The 12,802-nt window shown below is 36.6% G+C and overlaps 1 protein-coding gene across 1 annotated transcript in view; it reads right to left on the bottom strand.

Moving 5' to 3' along the window:
* Positions 1-6,544: 6,544 nt before the first annotated feature.
* The window catches only part of FAM185A (family with sequence similarity 185 member A), a 70,239-nt gene continuing 63,981 nt past the window's right edge, over positions 6,545-12,802 (bottom strand). Inside the window, exon 8 of the mRNA XM_068972393.1 lies at positions 6,545-6,657. Within this exon, the coding sequence (XP_068828494.1) occupies positions 6,545-6,657 (113 nt within the window). The remainder of the gene's footprint in view (positions 6,658-12,802) is intronic.

Below are 12,802 nucleotides of genomic sequence, written 5' to 3'. Positions count from 1 at the left end.
AGGTGTTAGAAAAGGTTGGCTATAAAGGGGACTAAGAAGTGGAGTGAATAAGTGGTGAAATTGTTAAGTTCTGGGTGCAAATTACTCAAGGTATCCATAATATTATTGATACTTAGGTCTTCAGATCTTAAGCATTTGAAATATATAGGTCCGTGTTCAAGACAGTAAAATATGTGACTTTACCTTTCAGTTTGGACTTGAATCTGTCATCCAAATATGTACCATTCCTTTAATAATTGTAAATACAGTTGACTGCTATTTATGCTCAGCTTTCTGGCTATTGTTGACCAAGTTCATAAACTTTATTTTTAGTCATAAAAATGTTTATATAATTACAGGTGGGAAAGATGATAAAAATTGCCTTATTGCCTCCCAGTGCCCTCTACTTAATAATTTAATACACACACACCACAACCACATCAAACATACTAACATGAGTGTTGTCCAAACCCATACAAATTATAATTTTATGAAGTACGAACTAAAAAGAGACTGTGAGACACCTGACAAAGCTGACTTTTTGCTTCAGAAATAAAAAGTTAAAAACAGAACTCCAAACAAATTAAATATTAACAAAAAGACTATTACAGGTCATATTTGGAAAGGTTTATTAGAAAATCAGAATTTAAGAGCAAAGAAATACAATCCAATAGATAACATCTATTCAGTATTGTATAATTTAAATCTTCCAGGGGTAAACAATGTTTGACAGAAAGAAAATTCATAAAATAACTTAGATAGTAAGTCACCGTAAAAGTGAAAATCTATCTTCATACAACAGGCTATAAAGTAGCTGAATGCTACCCCCCCACCAGAATGCATTATGCCTTAAATTACGTTAAAAAAAAAAGAATCAGTAGCAACTGCATCACATTTGTGAGGTACTTTATTTGTGTATGTATTTGTGATGTAGCCATAGCTTAAATTTATATTATTGTCATAGTAAGTGCCAAGTAGAAAACATTTTATACAAGAGCCCTGGTACAAAGAATTTCAAAATAACTGCCCTCTATTACCTACTATTTTTGTATAATTTCTTAAGTGGAAACTGTGAATATGATGAAATATCATTTTATGATTACATTAGATGACAAAACAAAGATTATCCTGAGGAGGCCTTACCTAATCCTCTGAGCTCTTTAAAAGCAGTTATCTCAAGCTGATTGCAGAAAAAAAAACTCAGATATTCAAAATATGAGACGGACTAATTGCATTATTGCTGGCTTGAAAATGGAGAGGGCCACATGAGAAGGGATGCAGGTGGTCTCTAGCAGCTTAGTGATTGCCAACTGACAGAATGGAAACATAGATCTCAGTCACACAGTCATGATGAATTGGAGTTTGCCAATAATATGAAGGAGCTTGGAAGTAGACTATTTCTCAGATCATCCAGATGAGAATTCAGTCTGGCCAACACCTTAAGTCCAGCCTTGCAATACCATGAGCAGAGACTCTTACCACACTGAACTCCTGATCTACAGAACAGTGAGCTGATGAACAGGGGTTTTTTTAGCTTAATAATTCATATTAAAAAAAATTTTAATGAGGTATGCTTGATATACAATATTATGTAAGTTTAAAGTATTCAACATAGTGACTGACAATTTTTAAAGGTTATATTCCATTTTAGTTATTATAAAATATTGGCTATATCCCATGTTATACTATATAGCCTTGCGGCTTATTTTATATATAGCAGTTTGTACCTCTTAATCCCCTACCCATATCCTGTTCCTCCCCACTTTCCTCTTCCTACTGGTAACCACTCGCATGTTCTCTGTATCTGTATGTTTCTTTTTTAAAAATTACATTCAGTAACTATATTTTTCAGATCCCACATATAAGTGATATTATATAGCATGCATATTTCTCTGACTGCTTTCACTTAGCATAGTACCCTCCAGGTCCATCTATGTTGCGGAAATTTTCATTCTTTTTCATGGCTGAGTAGTAGTCCATTGTATTTAAATATCTGTTTATTTATCTGACTGTGATGTGAGAGTTGGACTGTGAAGAAGGCTGAGCGCCGAAGAATTGATGCTTTTGAAATGTGGTGTTGGAGAAGACTCTTCAGAGTCCCTTGGACTGCAAGGAGATCCAACCAGTCCATTCTGAAGGAGATCAACCCTGGGATTTCTTTGGAAGGAATGATGCTAAAGCTGAAGCTCCAGTACTTTGGCCACCTCATGCGAAGAGCTGACTCACTGGAAAAGACTCTGATGCTGGGAGGGATTGGGGGCAGGAGGAGAAGGGGACGACCGAAGATGAGATGGCTGGATGGCATCACGGACTCGACGGACATTGAGTATAAGTGAACTCCGGGAGATGGTGATGGACAGGGAGGCCTGGCATGCTGCAACACATGGGGTCGCAAAGAGTCGGACATGACTGAGCGACTGAACTGAACTGAACTGGCTCTTAGTTGTGGCATCTGGGATCTTCAATCTTCATTGCAGCATGCAAACTCTTAGTTGTAGCATATGGGATCTGGCTCCCTGGAGTGTGGAGTCTTAGCCACTGGATCAATAGGTAAGTCCCTTATTGTATTTATATATCCCACATCTTTTTTATTCATTCACCTGTTAGTGGACACTTAGGTTGCTTCCATATCTTAGCAATTGTAAATGCTATTAATATTAGGGTACAAGTATCTTTTTCAAATTACTGGGTTTTTTTTTTTCAGATAAATAACCAGGAGTAGAATTGCTGGGTCTTATTTAGTCCTAGGTTTTTTTTTTTTTTTTTTTTGCAAAACCTCCATACTGTTCTCCATTGTGGCTGCACCAATTTACATTCCCACTAAGTATAAGAAGGTTCCCCTTCCACCACATCCTTGCCAATATTTTTTATTTGTGGTATTTTATGATGAGAGCTATTTTGACAAATGTGATATCTCATTATGCTTTTAATTTGAATTTCTCTGATTATGATGATGTTGAGCATCTTTTCAAGTGATGATGGCCATTGGTATGACTTGTTTGGGAAAAAAATGTCTATTTGGATCTTCTGCCCATTTTTTAAACTTTTTTTTTTTTTTACATTGAGTTGTAAGAGCTGTTCATATATTTTGGATATAAGCCTCTATTGGCTGTATAATTTGCAAATATTTTCTCCCATTCAGTAGGCTGTCTTTTTATTTTGTTGATGATTTCCTATGCTGTGCAAAAGCTTTTAAATTTAATCAGGTCCCATTTATTTTTGTTTCCACTTTCTTTGCTTTAGGAGAGCTCATCCAAAATATTGCTACAATTTATGTCAAAGAGTGTTCCACCTATGCTTTTTGACCTTTTGTTTCTGGTATTACATTTAATTCTTTAACTCATCCTTAATTTGTGTTTGCATGTGGTATTAAGAGAATATTCTAATTTTATTCTTTTACATGTACCTGACCAGTTTTCCCAGGACCACTTATTGAAAAGACTGTTTGGTTTTTTTTTCCTATTATATATTCTTGCCTACTTTGTCACAGATTAATTGACCATAAGTGTGTGGGTTTATTTCTTGGTTCTCTGTTCTGTTCCACTGATCTGCACCCTTGTTTTTGTGCCAATTCCATGCTGTTTTGATTACTCTAGCTTTTTAGTACAGCCTGAAGTCAGAGCATGTGATTCTTCCAGCTTCCTTCTTCTTTCTGAAGATCATTTAGTTATTTAGGGTCTTCTGTGTTACCATACAAATTTTAGAAATACTTAATCGTCTGAAAAAATGCCCTTGGTATTTTGATAGAGATTGCACTGAATCTGTAGCCTGCTCTGGTTAGTATGGTCATTTTATAAAATTAAATTTTCCCATCAATGAACATGGCATATCTTTCCACCTGTTTGAATTACCTTCCATTTCTTTCATCCAGTGTCTTATAGTTTTCCAAATACAAACATTTTACCTCTTTAGGTAAGTGTTAGGGACCAAACGACGGGCTCTAGGACCTGAGTCATGTTTACCAGAAAATGACAGGATATGCGCTCATCCTGCCTGGCCAATCATGTAACGCCAGCTACTCCTGTAACTGAGACAAAGAACTGCCTGCATATAAGCCGCCATACTCCTTTGTTCGGGGCTCTTGTCGGATTTCCTTGTGTGGGATGAGACTTGGGCCCTAGCGCGCTAGGAATAAACAAACTCCCTTCTTGCTTTTGCACTACTGTGGCGGACTTGCTCTCTCGGTCGGTTCGGAGATACAGGCTCGGAGCATAACAGTAAGTTTATTCTTAAGTATTTTATTATATTTGATGAGATGGTAAATGGGATTGTTTTCTTAATTTCCCTGATAGTGTGCAAATAACAGATTTCTCTATATTAATTTTGTATCCTGCAACTTTACAAATTTAGTGATAAGCTCTAGTAGTTTTGTCAGTATCATCTTCAGGACTTTCTGTGTACAGTATATCATCTGCAAACAGTGACTGTTTTACTTCTTCCTTTCCAATCTGGATTCCATTTATTCCTTTTTTTTTTTTTTGTCTGACTGCTGTGGCAAGAAATTGCAAAACTATACTGAGTAAAACTGGCAAGAGTGGGCATCCTTGTCTCGTTCCTGATCTTAGAGTAAATGCTTTCAGCTTTTAACCACTAAGTATGATGTTTGCACTAATTTGTCATATATGGTCTTTATTATGCTGAGGTATGTACCCTCTAGGCCCATTTTCTAGAGCGTTTTTAAAACATAAATGAATGCTGAACTTTGTCAAAACCTTTTCCTCCACCTATGGAGATGATCATGTGGTTTTTATTATTCAGTTTGTCAATATGGTGTATCACATTGACTGATTTGTGTATACTGAGAAATTCTTGCATCCCTGAGATAAATCCCACTTGATCACCATGTATGATCCTTTTGCTGTATTGTTGGATTTGATTTGACAATATTTTGTTGAGGATTTTCACATCAATATTCATCAGTTATAATGGCCTATAATTTGTATATGTGTATAATTATCTTTGTTAGTTTTGATCTTATGGTGATTCTGGCCATGTGGAATGAGTTCAGCAGTGTTCTTTCCTCTGCAATTTTTTGGAATAGTTTAAGAAGCATAAATGCTAACTAGTCTCTAAATGTTTGGTAGGATTCATCTGTGAAGCCATCTGGTCATGGACTTTTTGTTTGTTTGGTTTTTGTCACTAATTCAATTTCATTACTCATAATTGATTTGTTCATATTTTCTACTTCTGACTCAGTCTTGGGAGTCTACTATTGATTCCTTTTAGCATACATTTTTAGGATCTGCCTATTTCTTCAATGTTGTCCCCTTTTTTGACATATAGTTGTTTACAGTAGTCTCTTATGGTCCTTTTATTCCAGTAGCATCAGTTGTAACTTCTCCTTTTTCATTTCTGACTTTATTGATTTGGATCTTTCTTTTCTCAGTCTGGCTAATGGTTTATCAATTCAGATTATCTTTTCAAAGAACAAGCTCTTAGCTTCACTGATCTTTTCTATTGTATTTTTTAAGAGACTACTTCATTTATTTCTGCTCTGATTTTTATGATTTCTTCCCTTTGACTAATTTTGGGTTTTGTTTGTTTTTTCCAAGATAGGAAAGTTTTCAGCTATTATGTCTTCAATTATGTTCTTAGCCTCTTTCTCTCTGTTCTGTGGGGATCCTAAAATGCAAATAAAAATGAGCTTGACGTTGTCTCAGAAGTCTCTTGAAATGTCATTTCTATTCATTGTTTTCTCTTCAGCATAACTGATTTCCACTACTCTGTTTTCCAGCTTCAGATCCATTCCTCTGTATTAGTCTACTACTGATTGATTTTACTGTATTTTTCATTTCAGTTATTATATTCTTCATCTGTTTGGTTGTTCTTTTTTTCTTTGTTAAAAACTTCTAACTTATCAGTCTTTGCAGCCATTCCTTTCCTAAGTTCTTTGGCTATTTTTATGATGATATCCTAAAACTCTTTCTTGGTTAGATTTCATATCTCCCACTTCACTTAGTTCTTCTTCTGCAGTTTTTATCTCAATCCTTTGTTTGGAACATGGTCCTCTGTTGCCTCATTTTGCCTAACTAGCTGTTTTTGTTTTTTATGTATCTGACATGTTGGTTAAGTTTTCCAGTCATGAAGAAATGATCTTCTGTGTTCCAGCAGTGCACTCTCCTCTCATCAAAAGCTATATGCCTTAGGAGTTCCCCCTAAGAGGGCATGGGTCTTTCTGTTTTGGCAGACTCACTGTGTAGGTTGCCTGGTAGGCTTGGTTGGCCCCTGATCAGTTTGGTTGCCAGGTGCTTCCTTGTGCAGAGGCTGCTGGCCATTGGTTGATGGAACCAGGTAATGAGGTGGTTGACTGTAGAGGCCTTGGGGCTAGTGCTAGGTAGTGGCAGCATCCAGGAGTTCCCAGGACAAACAGGTATTTTTTAAAGTCAATAAGTTTGTGGTAATTTGTTACAAAAGAAAACTAACAGCAAAGTACAAATTTTGAAAAGATTTCTCCAAGACATTCCAGTTTGTTGTTTTCAACATTTGTATGAACACTGGTATTTGCTTTTTTGTAGTCATAGATCTACTAGTCATTGTTAAAAATTAGAAATATAATTCAAGTCATTCAGTCCTGCAGCTTCAGAGACTGAAACCAGCTTTGGCTTCTAAAACGTATAGTTCCTTTTGGGGCATCAGCCTTAATCCATTTTTCATGTTCGCTTGTTTGATTCAGGAATCCTGAAACACAAAATTGCATAAAGTTATATCCTGACTGACAAGAGCAATACTGACTACATATATCCTAACAATACATCTCTAAAACTAAAAAGCATTTCAAACAGCAAAAATCTTAGTAAAGATAGCCTGAACTGGAAGAGTTGCAAAGAGGTTAGTTACCTGGGCTTGTTCTCTCCTTTCTTTTCCTCAAAACAACGTGGAAACTACTGTGTTTTTTATTTATTCATTTTTGTATGCAAGTTTTAAAAAAAGCTTTATTTAAGTATAACTGACTAAATAATGCATGTATTTAAAGTACGTAATGTAATAAGCTTTTACATATGAAAAGTCTGAAAAGCCATCCTCAAGAGGTTTGACGGAAAACAACAAAATTCTGTAAAGCAATTATCCTTCGATTAAAAAAAAAATGAACATATCCATCACTCCCAAAAGTTTCCTTGTGTCCCTTTGTAACATTTCCCTCCTGCTCTGCCATGCCTGTCCTATCTGCACCTCTTCCAATTTCTCAACAATTACTAATCTACTTTGTGTCACTATGAATTCATTGCATTTGCTAAGATTTTAATAAATAGACTCATACAATATGTACTGTATGTAGTCTTTTAAAAAATATCTAGGTTCTTTCAGCATAATTATTTTAAGGTTTGTTCACATTGTAGCATGTCTCAGGTGGTTTCCTTACACACATGCTGATCCATACTTTGCTAAATAGTCATGGGCACCCTGTATAACCCGGCTCACTCTGGAACTTTCTCTTGTTAACTCTAACAGCCCTCTACCTGTGTTACCCCTCTCCCTGCCGAACAGCCTGGAAACTCTCAAGCTAATGGGCTATGGCAATCATTGTGCTCACCTGTTATTTTTTTTTTTGCCATCTCTAGTCTGCTGCTGCTGCTAAGTCACTTCAGTCGTGTCCGACTCTGTGCAACCCCATAGACGGCAGCCCACCAGGCTCCCCTGTACCTGGGATTCTCCAGGCAAGAACACTGGAGTGGGTTGCCATCTCCTCCGATGCATGAAAGTGAAAAGTGAAAGTAAAGTCGCTCAGTCATGTCTAATTCTTTAGCAACCCCATGGACTGCAGCCTCCGTCCATGGGATTTTCCAGGCAAGAGTACTGGAGTAGGGTGCCATTGCCTTCTCCGTCTCTAGTCTTCTAGTTCTCTTTTTTCTTTCAATCAAGGTAGTTAAGGTGTTATACCTCTGGAGTTCCACTGCAATTCTGGACTTAAGAAACCAGTCAAATCTGAACTGAGGAATATAGTGAATACGCTGTCTGAATTCATCATATACATTTTCTTTGTTGAATCCAAGCACACAAATCAAGGAAACAAACTCTCTTCTCTACTATAGTTTTCTCCTTCCTTAGTATATATGATGTTCCCACCTGCTGAAAAGGTACTTTGTACCATTCAGTCTTTGTGTCAAGACTTTGTATCTTTGATACAAACTCTCTGAATTCTTGCCTCTCCCCTTTGATTTGAGCCATAATCTTGTCTATTTCTTTACTGCATCTTTCACAAAAGATAGTTGAGTATTCAGTGACTTCCTCTGGAGATTTTTCCTTCCATTTCTTTTGCTGTATTTCCAGTATCATCATATCCCAACTTCTCATGAAATTGCTTAAAATCTTTCTCATTCAACTGGTGAATCTTTGTGTTAGAGGCTTCTCTTTTTCCTCTAATCTTCATCATTAAAGGATTCACAATTTTGTCAATTTTAATCCCTTCATCTTTGTGTGCCTGTACTGCATTTAACAGATCATTATTTCACGGTATCTATAACCAACAGTTTTTCTATAGTATAGAATTTCTTTTTCTAGTAATTAAAACAAACATAGAGGAAAGAACTGATAATTCTGAATCAGTTCAGTTCAGTTGCTCAGTCATGTCCGACTCTTTGTAACCCTGTGGACTGCAGCACGCCAGGCTTCCCTATCCATCACCATCTCCCGGAGGTTGCTCAAACTCATGTCCTTGAGTCAGTGATGCCATCCAATCATCTCAACCTCTGTCATCCCCTTCTCCTCCTGCCTTCAATCTTGCCCAGCATCACGGTATTTTCCAGTGAGTCAGTTCTTCACATCAGGTGGCCAAAGTATTAAAGCTTCAGCTTCAACATCAGTCCTTCCAATGAATATTCAGGACTGATTTCCTTTAGGGTTGACTGATTTGATCTCCTTGCAGTCCAAGGGACATTCAAGAGTCTTCTCCAACACCACAGTACAAAAGCATCAATTCTTTGGTAATTCTGAATACCAATTGTTAAAACAACCACGAATAATTAGAACTATTATTTTTTTACACATTTTAACAACAATAGTAAAGTGTCAAAATTAATAAGGGTTTCCCAAATACCTAAGATCTTTTGTTGTTCAGTCGCTCAGTCATGTCTGACTCTTTGTGACCCCATGGACTGCAGCAAGCCCATTTTCCCTGTTCTTTACCATCTCCCAGAGATTGCTCAAACTCATGGCCATTGAGTCAGTGATGCCATCAAACCGTCTCATTGTCTGTCATCCCCTTCTCCCTTCCATAAGCAAGCAACTCATGATTGGGGAGGTAAAATTTTTTAAAAAGTAAGAACTTTTACCTCCCCAATCATGAGTTGCTTGCTTATGGAAAGAGAAGCCAAATCTACCTATTTCCTTCTGCAGCAATAGAGACCATGCAGTGCTATTACTATTAATAAACTGAACACACAAGTGATTTTAGCTTATGAAAAATACTCACAAGCAAGGCAGTTTATAAAGTTCCATTTAGCTTGCTGGAAAAGAGCTTTCTCTTGCCAATAAGTTTACTAAAAGCTCTGAACTTTGGGTTGAATCTATGGAGACTCTAATTCTAATTTGTAAAGTTTATAAATTCCTTCCTACAAAAATCTTGTAACAAGGACTGAAACTTGGGGTTGCAGAAACCTTGTTCCTTTTTTAATTCCCTTTGCCAATGAAAATCAGGCAATATTTTTTGACCAAGAAATGGGAAATGACTATTCTATCCCCATGTGGCTTGGCTTCCATTAATTGGGGAAAAAAGTTTATTCTCAGGATGTTTTTAAACTTATGCATTTGCTCTCAAAATCTGCCATGTTCAAATTTACCCAAGTATATAAATATTCAAGTTGGACATTTATATGATTGATTGATTTCTAAATACCTAATTGAGAGGTGTTACACTTGGTGATTGCAGACATGAAATTAAAAGAAGCTTGCTCCTTGGAAGGAAAGTTATGACCAACCTAAATAGCATATTCAAAAGCAGAGACATTACTTTGCCAACAAAGGTCTGTCTAGTCAAGGCTATGGTTTTTCTAGTGGTCATGTATGGATGTGAGAGTTGGATTGTGAAGAAGGCTGAGTGCCAAAGAATTGATGCTTTTGAACTGTGGTGGTGGAGAAGACTCTTGAGAGTACCTTGGACTGCAAGGAGATCCAACCAGTCCATTCTAAAGGAGGTCAGTCTTGGGTGTTCTTTGGAAGGACTGATGCTAAAGCTGAAACTCCAGTACTTTGGCCACCTCATGTGAAGAGTTGACTCATTGGAAAAGACTCTGATGCTGGGAGGGATTGGGGGCAGGAGGAGAAGGGGATGAGAGAGGATGAGATGGCTGGATGGCATCACCGATTCGATGGACATGAATTTGGGTGAACTCCGGGAGATGGTGATGGACCGGGAGGCCTGGTGTGCTGCAATTTATGGGGTCTCAAAGAGTCGGTCACGACTGAGTGACTGAACTGAACTGAACACATTATTTAACCCAAAATGAACCTGATCTAATCAGCATTAGCCATGGACAAGGATAGGGCTGTAAGGTAACTGGCAAAATTTCTGTCTCTTGTTTAAAAATGGGCTTAAGCATCTTGACTAAGGTGAGCTTCTTCCTGCCACCTACCCCAGCACTCCCCACTCCAAGCCCTGTAACTGAGTTTATTTACATTGGGTTCAGAGGGATAATTCTGGTGCTGTCTTATTGGGAACCGATTAAATTTCATTGCATCACAGTTGGAGGATTCCCTCTTTTATATTATAAACACTAATGACCACCCAAAGTGGGAAGCACCATGTTAAATATCTTAGGGAGGTTTAAACAATGTATAGACATGCTAATATCCTCAAAAAGCTTACCAGCTGGCTAAGAAAATAAATTATACACTTAAGAAAAAGCATGAAAATAACTACTTTGAAATCTTATTATTTTATGTATTTCACAAACAAAAGCTCTAATACCAAACACAAGCACATGCCAAATATTTTAATGTTGTCAACATTCTTAAACTGTTTACATACAGTCTTCCTTTGACAAAAGTGCAACCCAGGACATCTTAACAAATTTCTACAAGAAAGTATTTTTGAGCTAGTTTAATGCTGCCCATCATTGTATTTTCTCTCAATTATCATGGATAATGACAAAGTCAACAGTAGACTAGGCTTTGAGCAAGTATACAATTAATCAGTTTTGCCCAAGAAATATTATTCTGTGTCTAATTCCACCAACTGTATTTCTCATCTCAGATAAAGCAGCTTTCATTTCTAGAAATTCAATTTTAGTCTGGCTATTTTCACTCAGCATAATGCCTTTAGGTTCTAGCAAAGTTGTATTAATAGATCGTTCTTTTTCATTATTGAACAGTACTCCAATGTATGGACATATCACACAGTGTGTGTGACAATTTACTGGTAGAAGTATATTTTAGTCATTTCCAGTTCTGGCCTATTGGAAATAAAGCTATGAATACCTATGTACAGGTTTTTATGTGAAATACTAAGCTTCATTTCTCCAAAGTAAATGCCCAGGAATGTCATATGGATCATATGGTAGTTTCACACTTAGTTTTTTTTTTTTAACAAAATGACAGACTGAATTCAGGAGTGGCTATATTATTTTACACACCCAACAGCAATGCAGGAGAGACCCAATCTCTCCACATCCTTGCCAGTATTTGATATTATCAGTATTTCTTATTTTGGCCATGCTAATAGGTATGTAGTAGCATCTCATTCTGGTTTTAATTCATATCTCATGATTGACTAGCGATATTGAACATGTTTTTGTGTTTTCACTTGCTATCTTAAATTTTCTATGGCTGTACTGTTTCTTAAATTTTACATTATTATACTTCTATGTGCACAAATCTTTTTTTCTTCATTACTGGGAAGAGTTTCCTCAGGCTAAGATTTGGCTACAGTTCAGTCTTTCTTGAATGACCAAAATAAACATGAAAACAAAATAAAAAGAAACAAACCCAGGCATCACAGAATTTACATGCTCTAAGATTGGGGTCTGCACTTTGATCTCTAGTCTAGAGAGTCAGTAAATTATGGCCCACAGGCCAAATCTGGCCTGAGGCCTGTTTTTATAGCCCAAGAGCTAAGTATGACTTCCACATTTTTAAAGGGTTATAAAAAAACAAAAGAGAATACACAACAGAAACCACATGTAGCCTGAAAAATCTAACATTCACAATCTGTCCTTAACAGGTAAAGTTTGCGGATGAATAGAAACAAAACCTGACCTTCCTTTTTTGGTAAACCTTAACAAACAAAGCTGATATCTATCTAATACACTCCCAGGAAGTTAAACTTTAACAAAATGGAGAAACAAAAATACCGTAATAGCACAAATAATCTGAAGGCAGTTTCTACATTAACTCTCTGTCAACGTATTTTTAAGCAGCCAGCCATAAACTTATAGCATTCTTCCATGCTACCAAATTTCTTCCTTGCACATCTACATGACTGACAAATCAACATTTCTCCAAATGCTATAAACTGGAAGAAAACCAAAACTTGTGTGTTCTAAAAAAAGTTATTCCTATGAGTCATATCAAAAGACTAGACTTTTTTTTCTTGTTTGGAAAGAAAATATTGTCTCTAGCTCTTAAAAGTGGCATCCTCTGAGCTTAGTCTCATTTCAACCTCTTTTCCAACCAATGAACTAGTTTTCCAATAGAAATCACAATACCATTAAATATATAAGTTTCTGGCATACAAACAAGCTGAGAACTCTCTTCTGACTTGGTAGTTTATTTTGATCCCAAATGAACTTACTTTTATCATGCTTTACATTTACAGTTTGACTAAAAGTGAACCCAGTAATATTTAATACCACTCTCCCTAACATGCAGACAATGTCAAACAAACAATTGT

The sequence above is a fragment of the Capricornis sumatraensis genome, chromosome 5, assembly GCF_032405125.1.
Source record: "Capricornis sumatraensis isolate serow.1 chromosome 5, serow.2, whole genome shotgun sequence".
Lineage (NCBI taxonomy): Eukaryota > Metazoa > Chordata > Mammalia > Artiodactyla > Bovidae > Capricornis > Capricornis sumatraensis.
The sequence above is the reverse complement of the archived record's forward strand: the minus strand, read 5'-3'. Positions and strand labels throughout refer to the sequence as shown.